Raw genomic sequence first — 15521 nt, 5'->3', positions numbered from 1 at the left:
TGGAAATTCATGTGTGGATTGTACAAGCATTGGATCGTCAGCCACCTTGCAGCAGCAAGTTTGTTTTTATGCAGCTACGCGTATGAGGGTGGAATCAACAGCTTTTCCTAAGCCTGGGAAATTTAGTTCCAGGATAAGGACTTCCTACACAGCCCCGAGCCAGCTGACATCCCTGTCACTGGAAGGGGTGAGTGTGTTCACTGCCAGCAATGCAGTGTGGCAAAAAAGCTGCATGTTTTTGGCTCTGGCGCATGCAGGAACTGCAGTTTTTCAGTGCTGCAGTGCGGCAAGAGCACACGCACAGGCATGAGCGCACGGCAAGCTTGTGGCGGGGTAAGGGGCATCAGTGGCTCTGGTTACATGGGTTTTGGTGGCTCAGCTTTGCATGGCAGTGGGGAGCAGCACCGTTCCCAAGTGGCTGCCAGCTGAGTTTTAAAAGAAAAAAACAAACAAAAAAAAAGGCTTTTTCTGCCAGGCAGCTTCGCCTCTTACCCCACTGTTGGGGGGTGGGGGGAGGAACTGTGAAAAAGCCTCCCAGAGCTAGCTGTGAAGTTTTTGCTGTAAAGGAAGGTAGATTGCTATGCAGATTGCTTTTAACATCAGGATGGACTTACAGCTCTCTGTGCAAGAAAGGAGATTGTTTTCCCAAGTTCAATAAAATGTAGGTGGTGGAAATGTTAAAATTTCTAGAACTCGGTTGAACAGCTTGTTCGCTGGCTGTCTCTCCAGTTTGCCCAGTTCACCCTGCAAGATGTGGATTCTGTCGCTTCCTGGGACAGGATCGGAAACTTACCAACTCTTAAAGTAGAACAGGGAGACAAAGTTGCTTCTAAATTTCTTCCGTTATTTCTTTTAATTCAGAAAGAACTGGTTAATAGGGAAGTGAAGAGACAGTCACAGCAGATTCCCTCAGTTTCCCCTACCCCTTCTCCCAAACCCTCTGCCCCTGAGCTGAAGGGAACACATGAAGCAGCCTGAGAAATGCAGGACAACCAGCTCAGCTGCTGCTGTCCTGGCTCCCTGCCTCCCATTCAGCACCCTGTCTTTGGTGGCTGTGCACAGACTGACAGAGATCTTTCCCTGCATTCCTTGAACCTGGTGGTTACTCCTCCGTTAAAACATTCTGTTAGCTTTAAATGTGGTAACTCCTCCATCCCCACACGGCTGAGGTCCAAGATGGCCACATGGTGGAACCTCCATCTTACACTCCTTCTCCTTTCCACAACCCCTTTTACCCACCTGTCCCCGCCCACAACCCCCTCCTTCCCTTGGACATCCCTCCCCCCTCCACCATGTTCCCACCCTGCATGACATCACCCTTAGCCCTGCCCCCAAGTGCTGCAACCCTGGTTCCCACGACCCCCCACCCTGATCCCATGGTGGGCAGGGGGGTGGGTCCATCCCCTGTTCCCACAGTGGGGAGAGGGGTATCCCCACCCTGTTCCCATAGTGGCAGGGTTGGGGGGTGAACCCCTGTCCGGCTCCTATGGCAGTAGGGCTGGGCCCCTCCCCAGACCTGGTGGGGGACAGGGCAGCCCGGCACCCATGGGGATGGGGGGGTTGAGCCCCTGCCCAGTACCCGGGGGGGGGGGGGGGGGGGTGGAGGGGGGATCCAGGGGGCGAAGCCCCTGGGGATCAAGAAGAAGAAGAAGAAGCTGTACCCTCAGCTGCTCCTGTCATATATATTGGTAAAAGAAGAACAAATAGACATTACCAGCCCTTCTCTTACCAAAACATAAAAGAAATCTGTAAAGCCCAAAGGGAGTTTTGCAGAAATAGTGAGATCTTTAAGGGAATGGTGAGAGCTACTTTAACATCTAATGAGCTAGTTCTGGACGATCTCTGAGATCTCTTCTGGTGTCTCCTAACCCCTTGAGTTTATCTTTGGGAAAGCACGTGGAAGAGATCTTTAAAAGGGCTTGTGGTTGAACTCAAGCAAAGCACCCAGGATGCAAAAGATGCGGATGATAATGAGATCACATATGAACATCTATGCGGCAAAGGGGTGTGGGCTAAACCCGAGCACCAAGCTCGGGTGTTAACAAAATCCATTTTAGCTAAGATCTGTGGCATGGCAGAAAAGGTTTCTAACCAATTACCAATGATTGAAACCCAGGACAGCTATGTTAATGTTAAACAGCATCCCTAAGAAAGTTTTTTGCAGTTTGTCGACCAGCTTCACACACAAATAGAGAGGCAAGTAGAAGGACCAGTGGCATAGGCAGAGCTGATTAGGGAGATGGCTCAGAGGAATGTCAATGAAACCTGCTGCAGGGTGATCCTGGGACTGCCCATTGATCCTCCCCCCACTATAGCGCAGACGGCAGAAGCGTGTTCCAAGAAAGCAGAGCTGTGTGGTGCACAAGACAGAAAACTGGGACTGGCAAACCCAAAGACTGCAGCAGTGGTAACACCAGGAATGAAGAAGCCACAGATGTCATCGGAGCAGCTCCAACACATCATCTGCTTCCTGTGCAAAAGGCCAGGACACTTTACCAAAGACTGTCCTCAAAGCCAAAACCAAAAGAATACCAAAAGGAAGTGGCAACCTATCAACAAAAAAAACTGGGACTAGAGCGCAGTCCCACCCAGCGCAATGATATAAATGTAGCAGGCCCCAAAGTGGGAAAAGCCTCTTTCCTAACAAAAAATGGGGAGGAAGGGAAGTGGAGTGTGGGACTGTGGAAAAATAATCTTGGGGAACTTGTGCCTAACAAGGTTTGGCAGCCTCACAAGCCTCACAAGCGATCCAGTAACTGCCAAAGCTTTTCTTTTCAGATCTACTCAGTGGACAGTCATTGGAGTGGACCTGCCAGACAATTAATGAGATATGGCAGGACTGGATAGTGAGTATTTTGTTACTGGGGACACAGCACACACACCCATGGAAATAGAGGTGGCTCCCATGACAATCAAGGGAGATTTAACACACCTCACTCTCCCGGTGCATTGCCCTCAGCCACCCTTCCATTTCGCCAAGGGGCAAATCATCACCCAGGCTATTCCTATTCCAGCACAGGTCCCAGTAGATGACAAAGCACCTGGTGTCTACTGGGCTGAAGTGGCTGGTGAGGACAAACCCATCATGGGATGCAACCTAACCCATGAATCAGATCATCTCCATGTGGAAGGCTTGACTGACACAGGGGCAGATGTGACCATCATACCTGAAAGGGTGTGACTGTCACACTGGGACTTGCAACCCGTGGCTGGCAAAATCCAAGGTGTAGGAGGAGTAAAACTGGAAAAATTCTCTAAGAGCATCGTTCAAATTGAGGGGTCGGATGGGAAATTGGCCAGTGTTCATCTATTTGTTACTGACTACAAGTGCCCCCCGTGGGGAATAGACCCTATGTCCCAGTGGAGAGTCCAATTAGTTATCCCTGAGACTACCCAGGATTTTTAGAAGCAGCCAATGTGGAGCACCTTACCCAAAAGTTAATGTGGCTGGATGACAATCCAGTCTTGGTAAGTCAGTGGCCACTTACTAAGGATAAACTCAAGGCGCTTGAAGAGCTCATGGAGGAACAATTGGCCAAAGGCCACACAGAGGAAACAACCAGCCCTTGGAATTCTCCGGTCTTTGTAATAAAGAAGTCAGGGAAGGATAAGTGGCGCCTCCTTCAGGATCTGAAGGAGATAAACAAAGTAACTGAGGACATAGGGTCACTCCAACCTGGGATGCTCTCCCCAACAATGCTCCCACAAAATTGGCAACTAGTGGCCCTAGACATGTTTCTTCCAAATTCCCCTACACCCAGCAGATGAGCCTCAGTTTGCTTTCTCAGTTCCTACAATCAACCAGAAGGCCCCAGTGAAATGTTACCACTGGAAAGTTTTGCCTCAGGGAATGAAGTGCATCCTCCATCTGCCAGTGATATGTGGCTTCATTGCTGTCCCCAGTGCGCGCCGAAAAAAGGGAAGCCATCATCCTACACTACATGGATGATGTGTTCATGTGCACCCCCGATGACACTATACTCCAATGCACACTTGACGTAGTGGTTAAAGTTTTAACCTCTGCTGGATTCCAAATGCAGGAAGTTCAAAGGATGCCACTTTGGAAGTACCTGGGCTTGGACACCACTGCATGGACTGTTGTCCACAGAAATTGGAAACCGTTAGTGATCCCAAAACCCTAGCAGATCTCTATTCCCCATGCAGGTCTTTGAACTGGGTCAGACCCTGGCTGGGTCCTTGTGATGAGGACCTGGATCCCCTGCTCAATTTATTGAAGGGGGAGAGAGAGCTGCTTTCTCCCAGGGAGCTGATCCCAGAGGCAAAAACCACAGTTGAAAACGCAAAAAGGGCTTTTTGCCCAAAAAGAGACAGGCACATCGCTATAAGCCTGAGCTGCCTTTCAAATTCATTGTCCTGGAGAAACTACCACACTTACATGGGTTGATATTCCAATGGGTCGAAGGGCAGAGAGATTCATTCTTAATTGCAGAGTGGGTCTTCCTCTCCCACCAACGATCCAAACCATCATCAAGCCACAAGAGCTGACGGCTCAGCTGATCTGAAAGGCCAGGGTGAGGCTGTGGGAACTGGCTGGTTGTGACTTTATGTGTATTCACATCCCAGTCAAACTTTCTGAGGAGGGAAAGCACTCTTCTGAGAAGCTGACCAAGATGTTTGAGCACCGGCTCTAGAGCAACGCTAACCTCCAGTTGGCTCTGGACAGCTACAGTGGACAAATATCAGTCCACACTCCATCACATAAGTTGTTTCATGATGAATTCCACCTCATTCCTCGTGAGAAAAGGAGGTGTAGGCCGCTCAAAGTTCTTACAGTGTTCACTGATGCAACTGGGGAGTCCCACAAGTTGGTGATGACTTGGAGAGATCCTCAGACTCAGCATTGGGAAGCTGATAATGAGTTTGTGGGGGGGGTCACCCCAGGTAGCCAAACTGCCTGCAGCCATGAGAGCCTTTGAGAAGTTCTCAGAGCCAATCAATTTGGTCACCAACTCAGCCTACGTGGTGGGGCTAGTGTCCAGGGCAGAGCAGGCAGTTCTCAAAGACATTGAGAACGAACATCTCTTTAGGTTGCTTTCAAAACTAATTTATTTAGTTTCAACTTGAGAGCATCCCTTCTATGTGATGCATGTGAGGTCACATACTGATTTGCCAGGCAAAATCACAGAAGGGAACTGCAAAACTGATTCCCTTGATGCCCCAGCTGAATGGGTACGTCTTCCAGATGTCTTCCAGCAGGCTAACCTGAGCCACCAGCAATACCATCAGATTGTGCCAGGACTGATCCATCAGTTCCAACTAACACGGAGTCAGGCTCAAGCCACTGTGGCCACCTGTCCCAGTTGCCAGCTCCAGGCCATGCCATCGCTGGGTATTGGGGTTAAACCCCGAGGCCTTTGGAGCTGCAAAGTGTGGCAATAGACATCACACACATTCCCAGTTTTGGTCGCCTTAAATAAGTACATGTGAGCATTGACACATACTCAGGTGCGGTTAATGCCTCAGCCCACGCAGGGAAAAGGTTGTGCATGTCAAACAACACCTGGTGCAGGCCTTTTCAGTGCTGGGGATCCCTAGGGAAATTAAAACTGACAATGGCCCGGCGTATAAAGGAGTTGCTAGAATTTGTCCAGCAGTGGGGGGTGGAACATAAGACTGGCATCCCCCACTCCCCCACAGGTCAAGCTGTGGTTGAGCGTACCAACCAGACGCTCAGACAAGTCCTAGCCAGGCAAAGTAGTGGAACAGAGTGGATGTCTTCACAGCAAAAGCTCTGCAAAGCTATGTTTACCATCAATTTCCTGAACTGTTCATCTGATAACGAGTCCCCCAGTGGTTCGGCATTTTAACAGTGGTGATCAATTTAAGTTGACACAGCATTCACCAGTCTTAATCAGGGACCCAGAAACCTGGCAGACCAAGGGGCCCTATGAACTTGTTACCCTGGGGGTGTGGCTATGTGTGTGTGTCCACCTCTGCGGGCCCGCACTGAATACCCCAAAAGTGGGTAAAGCCTTTCGTTCCCAAAAACCCAGCTCCAGCAGAAAGGGATGAAAAACAAGCAGCAGTCACTTCCAAAAGAAGACGCTGACGGAAAAAAGGAGAGGAAACCTTCCTGACACCTGGCTACTCACCAGCAGACACACACTAACTGTTAACATCCTCTAAAAACATTTGGATTTTCCATTTAGAGAGAACCTACCTCCCACTCAACCTCATGATGAGCCCTATCCCAGTTGGTATCCTGTTCACGCTGAGCAGTCTGACAGCTGCATGGATCGTCCCTCAGCCATGACAGAACATCTGGGTGACCCTGGCACAGATGCTCCAGCAAGAAAATATATGCCTGTCCACTGCAGCAGCAAAGGACGCTATGTCCACCTGCCTGGTAGGGATTCCACTGCAGGATGGAGAATTTCCAGCCAGCTTTGACACTCCTATGCCTAACACAGGTCCCAAATTACACAGCATCCGACTATGTGAAAATCGTAGCTGGCGGGCTGTAATGATTAGGAACCCTGTAAAAGAATGGTTATCAAAACTGCCCAAAGCAGATAAGGAACCCCAGGAATTAGAACTATTGGATTCCTCCCTGGCACCTTACTGTATTCACTTTACTTACAACTCATTATCTGACACTAGAGCCTTTAACAACATATTAAAATTTTGAGAAGAATTCACTGCAAAAAATGGTGTAATATTCTAAGTCATGTTACAGCAGACAAACCATTCCACTTACATCCAAAAAATCTCTCTAAGGGCTTGTTCCTAATTTGCAGAGATAGGGCATGGGCAGGAATCCCATCTCAGCTTTTAGGAGGGCCATGTACCATAGGGCGGTTGTCCCTGTTAGCACCCAACCAAACCCAAATTACCAAATGGGTTCAGAAAAACAATTTGACCAACAAAGTTCATAAAAGAAACACTGACAGTTTGGACCCAAACTGTGATTCTGAAATTTGTCATTGGGACAAATCAGAAAGAATTGCTGCATCCATATTTCTTCCATGGGTCGCAGCTGACAAAGCTCTAGGTGAGTTAGGACACATAGAGAGCTGGGTAGTCAGACAGGCAAACTTAACATCCACCACCCTCAGCCCCCTCCTAGAAGACAAGAAAGTCACCAGGCAAGCCACTCTTCAAAACTAAGCTGCCATAGACTTCCTCCTGCTGCTGCATGGGCACGAATGCCAGGAATTTGAAGGATTTTGTTGACTAAATCTAACCTCAAAAGCTCCCAACATCCACACAGCCCTTCAAGAGATGAGGAGTTTGACTGGACAAGTGAAGCAAGAATCCGAGGACTGGTTTAGTGAATTGTTCAAAGGCTGGGGACTCACAGGGTGATGGACTTCAATAGTTAAAACAATCCTGTTGTTTTTTGTTGTTTTGTTCCTAATAGTGTTGGCATTCAGGATTATACGCTGCTTGATTTTAAAAGCCCTTGGCAATTTAATCCCTGCCACCTCAGAGGTCAAGGTCAACCTCATAGAACTAACGGATCAAGAACAATCTAATGGGCCCACCAATCATGAGTGGTGGTCAAATTCATGTTCTGCATCAGAATAAACCCAATGCCCTTCTTTTAACTTTATATAATTAAAACAAGGGGGAGATGTGGTGTTGCACTAAGCTAGTTGTTATGTTTTCACTAAAGTGGTTTCTCCCTGCTGTCCCCCTCCCTGAGTCTGTGGTGTGTTGGATCCTTCCCCTTGCCCCTCCTCTTCAGTTTCACCCCATTGGCTGTAGCCTGCTTTCCCACAGTTTAAAAGATCCCACAGTTTCTCCCTCAGTCTGTTTTTTCCCTGGAGTTTGTTCCAAGAATAAACTGGGATGGTGTCCCATAATAAAGAGCCTCCTTTGTCTTTTACCTTTGTCCACTGTTGTACCTCCTCCCCCCAGTACACAAGGAGCTAGCTGAGTGACCCCTGGGCCTGGGACAATCAAAAAGTTTGTAACACAAATGAAAGGATAACTTTAAAGGATATTACCAAGCTGGATTTAAAATGCAAATTGAGGTTTTTTTAGTTCTTGTTGCAGACTAAATACTTCCAAAGACATCATGAATATCTTGCACCTCATTTTCAAGTTCTCATCCTAATGAAAAATAGCAAAGACATTCTAATAAAGCACAGGACAAAACAACCAAGGAAACTATTTGTACCATTATATCTCCATTTACTTACTGACCCTGTATGACCAAAACATGTTTCAGGGAAATCTTGATAAGTTGGTCCGCACTGGAAATGTAACTTAGAAAATAAAATCCCTGATTGTCATACCTGTGGGACTGAAACTTCTGGCCTCAAGCAATGGCTTGTTTCTCCAGGCAACATGCCAAAGGTTTTATCAGCACTTTTGTGAACTCCAGAGTTTCCTATTTCATATATACCAGCGCTGTCTTCATGTTGCTTCTCACACACTGCCAGAAGATTTTCCATAGTTTTTGAAAGCTTCATACAGCATGGAACACACTTTGATACTGATCACAAGGGAAAGGTTACACTTTACTCACCGTGGTGCTCAGGCTCAGAAATTAGGCATCAGTACCCAGCCTGCTTTAGACTTGAGATGTGTTAGCCAAAAGGCATCAGTCCCCTGCTTCAGAGGCTCTCAAACACCATCATTTGCCCCTCCAGGATCAAGGCATGAGAGCATCATTTCATCATCACCTCTGCCTGCACACTCCACAAACACTTTGGGTTCTGCCTTTCAAGAATCACATGTGCTGTTTTCACACCTCCCTACATCCCCTTCACACTTAGGCAGTTTGTTTCTTCTTCCCCTCCAGAAAGGCACACCCAGCCTCATGCTCTAGCACAAACAGGAACCTAAGCTGTTGTGTCCAGAGAAGCTACAGTTACCAGGAACCAGCATGGGACACCAACGAGACAGGCTTCTGTTCATGGGGTCATTTATTCAGCATGGGAACAAACTCAGATCCAGAGACAGAGAGCAGGATGATGGGTTTTGAGGGACAGAACCAGGGTAGAGTTCAGGGTCAGGGACCACTAGGAACACAGCTAGGGAGAAACCCCAGGGGCTCAAACCAAATCAGAACTCCTGGGCTGCCACTCCACGAGGGGTCTGGGGTGTGGCAACTCTTCCAGGGCTCACAGGGCCCAGGCCCCAAAGCAGAAATTCAGAATACACACTAGCCGGGCTTTACAGCCACACCTCTCACTTTAACAATGCTTATCTGAAACTAAAGCTTTGCCTCCCTGAGGCACCTCACACTAAGCCGTGGCCATGATTAAAAACATCAAAGCATGGGGAAAAAAAGGTTTCTATCTCCTTGCCTCAGTGTAAACTACAGGATACTGAGAAATGTTCAACTTCAAGCTCCAGCCTTAGGAGTGCTCTTTGACATGAGGGATGCGTAGCAGTGGTTAACACTTGAATTCAAAGCTCTGGCTAAGGTTGCATCTAACCTATCATTCATATCTGAAGCTGCAGTGCAGTTCGTAAGGAAACAATTGCATTTCCCTAGCTAACTATCCATGGCTGTGATTCACAGAGCAATTTCAGTGTACTTGAGCTACATTCCTTTTAGAGGAAAACAGAACAGAAGCTCCAGATGCATTGGAAAGGCAATCCAACTACTAATGGAATCAAAGCAATGACTCGATATTTGGCTAGCTTCAAGCTGTATGACTGATAGAAACCTTCACTCCAGATCACAAAAAAACCCGAAAAAACCTAGCCAAAAGTAAATGCCAAGCCTTTTGGGCCTTAGCATCACCTTTTGACTTCCTGAGTCTTCAAAAAAATCCAAACAACACCCATAGAATTAAATCTTTTTTTCTGAGTCAGGTATCAGACTGGGTCATCCAGTTTCTTAGCAGACATATTTGTACCAGCTCATTTCTAATGACACCAGAAATAGCCCATAACCCCAGTAAAGGCCGCACCACTTACCAGGCCACTGCAAGTGCTGATTGCTGCTGTCCCACTGCCAGAGCCGGGCTGCCACACTGTACCAAGGAAGTGGCAAGGAACTCCCGAGCGAGTTGAAATCTTCGCTTTGGTGTGGTTGCCACGTCTCCTTTCTACTATGTAGTTATGGGAAAGAAATCCCATGTGGACAGTCAAGTTAAAAAACAGATCCTTCTCCTCATGATTAATTTTGTAATATACCACATTTTCACTTTTTCCAAGATGTCTCTTCTTCCTTGGGCTTGAGATGTGATGGTGTAGATTAAAAGAAAGAAAATGCCCACTTGCATCTACTCTTGCTGGATGAACCACATGATAATCTGGCACTGTCTTCACAAATTGCTCTGAGAGAAAGGGAAAAAAAAAATAAAAGAAACAAAACTAGAATGAGTGAGTCTGTTCAGATCTCACATAATTTAAAGGAAAAGTCAAAAGTGAGAGCAATTTACCCCAACATCCGATTGACACAAAGGGAGGCAGTGCACAGACTACCACTACACTCCTCATTTGGGCTTTCTATTCTCCCACTGTAACACTCAGTTTAGAAGCCAAACATTCTTCTTTTCAAACATTTTGTCACCACTCATACAAAAGACTGACTGTCATACACATCCCCCTTTCCCAATCCCACAAAGGCTGGGAACCATCCATGGCCTAGGTCTCCAGCACATGACTTATCTAGGAGTGTGACCTTCACACATTGAAAAAACTAAACACCTGAAATTGGACACAGAGCCTTGCAAACACACAAAGGTGAAGAGAACACAAATTGGCTTGATTATTTTTAGTAACAGCATCTCAGTAGCATAGGCTTTGGCAGCTGTTGCAGTTGCAGCTTCCAAATTTCAAAGAAGGATTTGAAGAGACTGAAGTAATCGTGCTCTTTTGTATCAGGAGTTCCAAGCAGGGAAGGATTGGAAATCTTACCACTTTGTCAGAATCTAGCAGAGCTTCCTCTGAATCTAGCAGAATCTAGCAGAGCATTACTGACTTGTCCCCTGCTACAACAGGGGAAGCATATATAAGAAGAAGATACAAAAGAAACACTACCTGTACCAAGTTTTATTTATTTGAAGTTACTGTGAAATGCAAAAACCCCATGCAAACAACACAAATCCATGTAAAACACAATCCATAAGAACTCATGCCCTAAGGGCCAGATCTGATGAATTCTACCCAAGAAATTACAGTCTGAGTATTTTTAATTAAAAAGAAGTTATGATGACACACATTAATCCAGTTCTTCTTTACCCAGAGTTGCCCTTCATACCCAAAGTCCCAACCACTTACACATGAAGTGACTACACCTCATTCATTAACTAAGCTGCTTAACAAAGCAATTAGGCTGTTCCAGCTGCTTCCAGGCTAGGTCTGGTTAGGCAATCCTTTTAGAAGCACTTCTCCCTCCACTGCCTGTTCCTTCAAAGTCACAGAGGAAAAATCCTGCCTAAGCAGGCAGCTGTCTAGATTCATCCCCTTCTGGAAGGAACACATCTCAGCTGTCCTCTTTAGTTTAAGATATGGCTGCTTGAGTTTCCTCAGGCCACGGACCCCTGAGACACGTGAACTGAAACCCTTCCAATTGAAATGAAAGCAAAACAAAACACACAAAACCCCCAGCCTCCCAGCATATACACAACTACATCAGAAATCTGGCCTAGTGTCAGAAGCACCTTTACTTCAGAAGCAAGCTTATTCGCTCACGCAACAGATTTCTTAGTACAGAAGCCTTCCCACAAGCTTGCAGCGACTTGGAGCCTTTGCAGGACAAGCCACAGAAGTGGGGTTTTGGGCCTTCACAAAGCCAGGTCTTGGCAACATGGACACTAATGCCTACCACAGGTTCTGAGAGACATCTGCCCTTGTCCACATTAGGGAACGGAGACATTGACACTCAGTGCACACCTTCATGCCTGCAGTTTGCACAGCCTGTGGACAGCACAAAAGATGCGAGATGCCTGATAATTCAGCAACTGAAGCTAAACCATGGTTCCCCCTACTCACAGTCCACAGTGAAGCAGAAAAATAAAATAAAAAAAAAAAAAGGTAGGTGGAAGAGATGAGAAACACTCGAAAATACAGCTTATCTGCAGATGTTAAATTGTGAGACTTCTGGGAAGTCCCACATCCCGTATTGTGCTAGCAAAGTCAGACTAACATAGAATGCTGCAAGATCAGGCCCCCATTTCTACGGTTTTCAGCACAACACATTAAATAATCAAATTAAATTCCTAAAAAGAAAACTTACTCATTTGCTGTCACTGTGCCTGATGTCTTTGAACCTAATTTGTTCTGGCTTAACTGCTGAACTCCATGCAAGACAAATACTTATGGTTTTGGATTTAAGACTATGCAAGGAAGTGTTTTACTTCACATTACAGCACTTAAGTGCATAGAGGTTAAAGAAAAGTAGACCATCAGTGTCAGTAAGATGGAAAATAATGCTGAAGCATTGTATTATCAAAGCAGAGAAATTGAACTTCTTCCACATGCTTGTTAAATACTTGTTTAGTCACTGGAGAGGGGAATTATGCTGCAATAATAATGAACTGTAATACAACTGCAGAAATGAATTATTAAAAAGCCTTCAAAAGACCAGAGGGAATAAGACTACAACACAAAAGTCTAACAGGATGAGGCTAATGATATTTCTGCAAGAAATCACTATCAGTACAGTTTTGCCTGGACTGTTGGGTAAAAGGCAACCCTAACTATAACAAAGATGGGAGGTACAATTTTGGTGATCCCTTTCTGCCCTTCTAGGAAAGAAGAACTAAATATATGCAACCCAGACTGCTCAAAATTAAATTAAGGGCTACATCCTTCAACACCAAATGCCTCTATTTTCATACAGTTACATGAATTCTTATTAAAACACCACACGTTCCTATAAAACTTAGCAGCAGCAAACATGGAGATAATGAATGCCACTGATAAGCCATGGCACTGGCATGTCACAGCATCTCCCTTGGACACCCAGCATACTCTTCACTCCAGGGGAGTCCAGCCTGTCCAGTGGGCACTGCTCAGGATTTACAGGACAGGAAAGGTGGCTGTGTAGCTACAGAGAATGTTTTGCCTTTGCAAAACTACAGCCTGGGCATGCTGGCTTGCGTTGGTGCTGTGAACAAGACCAAAGCACAGTAACGAGCAGCACACATTCAAGTCAGGACTTTGCTCTGCAATCACAGTATCTGCTCAGGCCCTCTGAGAACGCAGGACTGGCAATGTTCAGGCCCTTCACACTTGTTTTGAGGAGCCCAAGCATTGTTTAAGTTGTCAGAGAAATCTTCCCTGCAGACCTTCCTAATTCTGCATCATTGAAAACATCTGATAATATTCAAAACCCCTCCCATGCGTTCTCCTCCTCTGTGGATTCAAATTCGCCACACACAGCAGAGAACTGCCTTATTAAGAATAGCTATACACAAAGTGAATAAACTAGGATAAAGACAAAAACATACATGATCTATCACACATGACAGGAAAACCACAATTTACTTTAAATGCATAACATGTTCCCTGACAAAATTTGTTTAAAATGTGACACATCATCATTTGCCACTGTTTCATCTCCATCTTTGTAGTTTGAGTACATCTGCCCCTCAGACCCTCTGGCTTCTTTTCAAACCATTCCCTGGGATAGGAAACAGTGTGGCTCATCTTTGAGGAAGCATCATACCCAGGAAAGAGAGCAAGCCTTCAGCACTCAGGAAGGGCAATCCCAGCTGTCCCATCTACCACATTTAGGGATGTAGAGAGAGCAGAACACTTCAGCTGTACCACATACAAATTTCAGTCCATACCTCACACTGTAAGGAAACCTTACTTTGTAGAAAATTAGCCACATTTTTAATTGCCCCTTTACTCAATGCTACTTGCAAACTCTTGGGAAAGACTGTTTTCCATGCTTAGAAAGTTGAATTAATTCTGCATTCATTTCCAAATGCCTGAAAATCAGCCACTATATGCTAACACAACCATCCTGTTCTGTCCCATGTGGCATCACAGAGATGTAATTATTGCTAGCATCCACTTTCAATGAATCCAAAAGGAACCAACTTTAGGATACTTGAAAATTCACTTTTCAGGCACCTACTGAAACACTTTTCCATGTTCTCTGAGGGGTACAGAAGATTTTTCTCTTTTGTGTTCAAGCTCTCCTGAAAGCACCACAGCTGTTAATTGCATCAGGAAGGAAAATTTCCTCACATACTTTTGGGTCTTCTACCACCAGGCAGAGTCTTCCAACTACTCATAATTTTTCTCCCTTGGGAGCCACAATTTTTCTTAAACAGGCAAAAACTAAAATAAAAAAGAAAATTCCTGACGGAATATTTCCCCACGGCAAAATAACCCACTGTGAGGGCAGCCTCAAAGAAACCCCTCCCGCGGATGAAGTCTGACTTGTAATTTACCAGTCTCACTGAATGTGAGAAACTCACAGCGGGTATTGAACCCTGATAACACCAATCCTTCTGCAGCGCCTGCTGCTTTGGTACAGAAGCGATCTCTTGTTTAAAAATAAATAATCAGGACAGGAAACTTCTTCGGTTTAGTAGCACAAAATTATTCTGGCATTTAGAGAGCTGCCTCTAAACGGGGAAGACCTGCAAAAGGCAATACCTTCATCTCTACACAGCCAACCTCGATGCCTGCCCAGGAGCGGCAGGAAGGCGCAGCCGGAGCGCTGTGCCCCGGGAGCAGAGCAGGGCGTCCCGGCAGCGCCGAGGGGAGCACCGGGGGCCCACACGGCCCGGCTGTCCGTCCCTCCCGCCCCAGCAGCGTCCCGGGGCCCGCTGCGCCCTCGGCAGGGCCCGCTCCCCGCCGCGCCCCGCCCGCTGCCACTGACCTTGCCCGCCGTCGGGGAACGGGGAGCTGCCGGCCGGCGGGGCCCTGCCCAGGCAGGGCGATTGGGCGTGGAGGACGAGGAGCCAGAGGGAGACCATGCGTGCCGCCCGGCTCCGCGGGACACATGGCATGGTGCGGGCGGGGAGCTGCGAACGGGGCGCCTATCGGGGCCGCGGCATGGCCGGGCCGCTCCGGCGCCGCCGGACACAGGCGCCGCTCCGCACAAGTGCTGCGCGGGGCCGTCCCGGTGTCTGGTTTCTGCCGGCGGAGGAAGGAGGGCTGTGGGGAGGGAGCAGCCCCCGGGAGCCTCCGCCTCGGAGCCGCCGGGGTTAACGCGGCCGGACGAACCGGGCCGGGCCGGCGGGGAGGGAGGAGAGGCGAGGCCGCCAACAGGGGCTGCCGCCCCTCTCCGCCCTCCACGGCGGCCGGAGTCCTTGGGGAGGGCCGCCCGCACACGGCAGCGTCGCTTCCCGGGTCTGACGCCGGTGGTCTCCGCTGAGGGGCCGGGGCAAGGCGCCTCGCAGCCCGGCACACGCCCTGGCAGAGGCTCCCCAGCCGCGGGAGAAAGTGTTGGAGGCACGCGGGAGTTTGACCCGTTTTCCACCACTTTCTGACGCGGCCGGAGGGGATGGCGGGGGTTTCCCCGGCTGAAGCACCCCGTACTCCATGGACCCTCGGGCCCAGCAGCCAGAGCCCGGTTTCCAGGCTGCCTCACAGAGTCGCAGTCAGCTAGGCTGGAAAAGACCTCTGCCATC

The 15521-nt window shown here is 47.7% G+C and overlaps 1 protein-coding gene across 1 annotated transcript in view; it reads right to left on the bottom strand.

Annotated features, from left to right (window-relative positions):
- ADAMTS12 (ADAM metallopeptidase with thrombospondin type 1 motif 12) overlaps nucleotides 1-14897 on the bottom strand; it is a 161466-nt gene extending 146569 nt beyond the window's left edge. Inside the window, exons 1-2 of the mRNA XM_088054251.1 lie at nucleotides 14768-14897; nucleotides 9898-10259 (exon numbers count right to left, since the gene is read on the bottom strand). Of these exons, the coding sequence (XP_087910377.1) occupies nucleotides 9898-10259; nucleotides 14768-14897 (492 nt within the window). The remainder of the gene's footprint in view (nucleotides 1-9897; nucleotides 10260-14767) is intronic.
- Between the last annotated feature and the right edge of the window lie 624 nt (nucleotides 14898-15521).

This window comes from Pseudopodoces humilis, chromosome 4, assembly GCF_049639895.1.
Source record: "Pseudopodoces humilis isolate 2021_Gansu_Grassland_sample_001 chromosome 4, ASM4963989v1, whole genome shotgun sequence".
Taxonomy (NCBI): Eukaryota; Metazoa; Chordata; class Aves; order Passeriformes; family Paridae; genus Pseudopodoces; species Pseudopodoces humilis.
The sequence above is the reverse complement of the archived record's forward strand: the minus strand, read 5'-3'. Positions and strand labels throughout refer to the sequence as shown.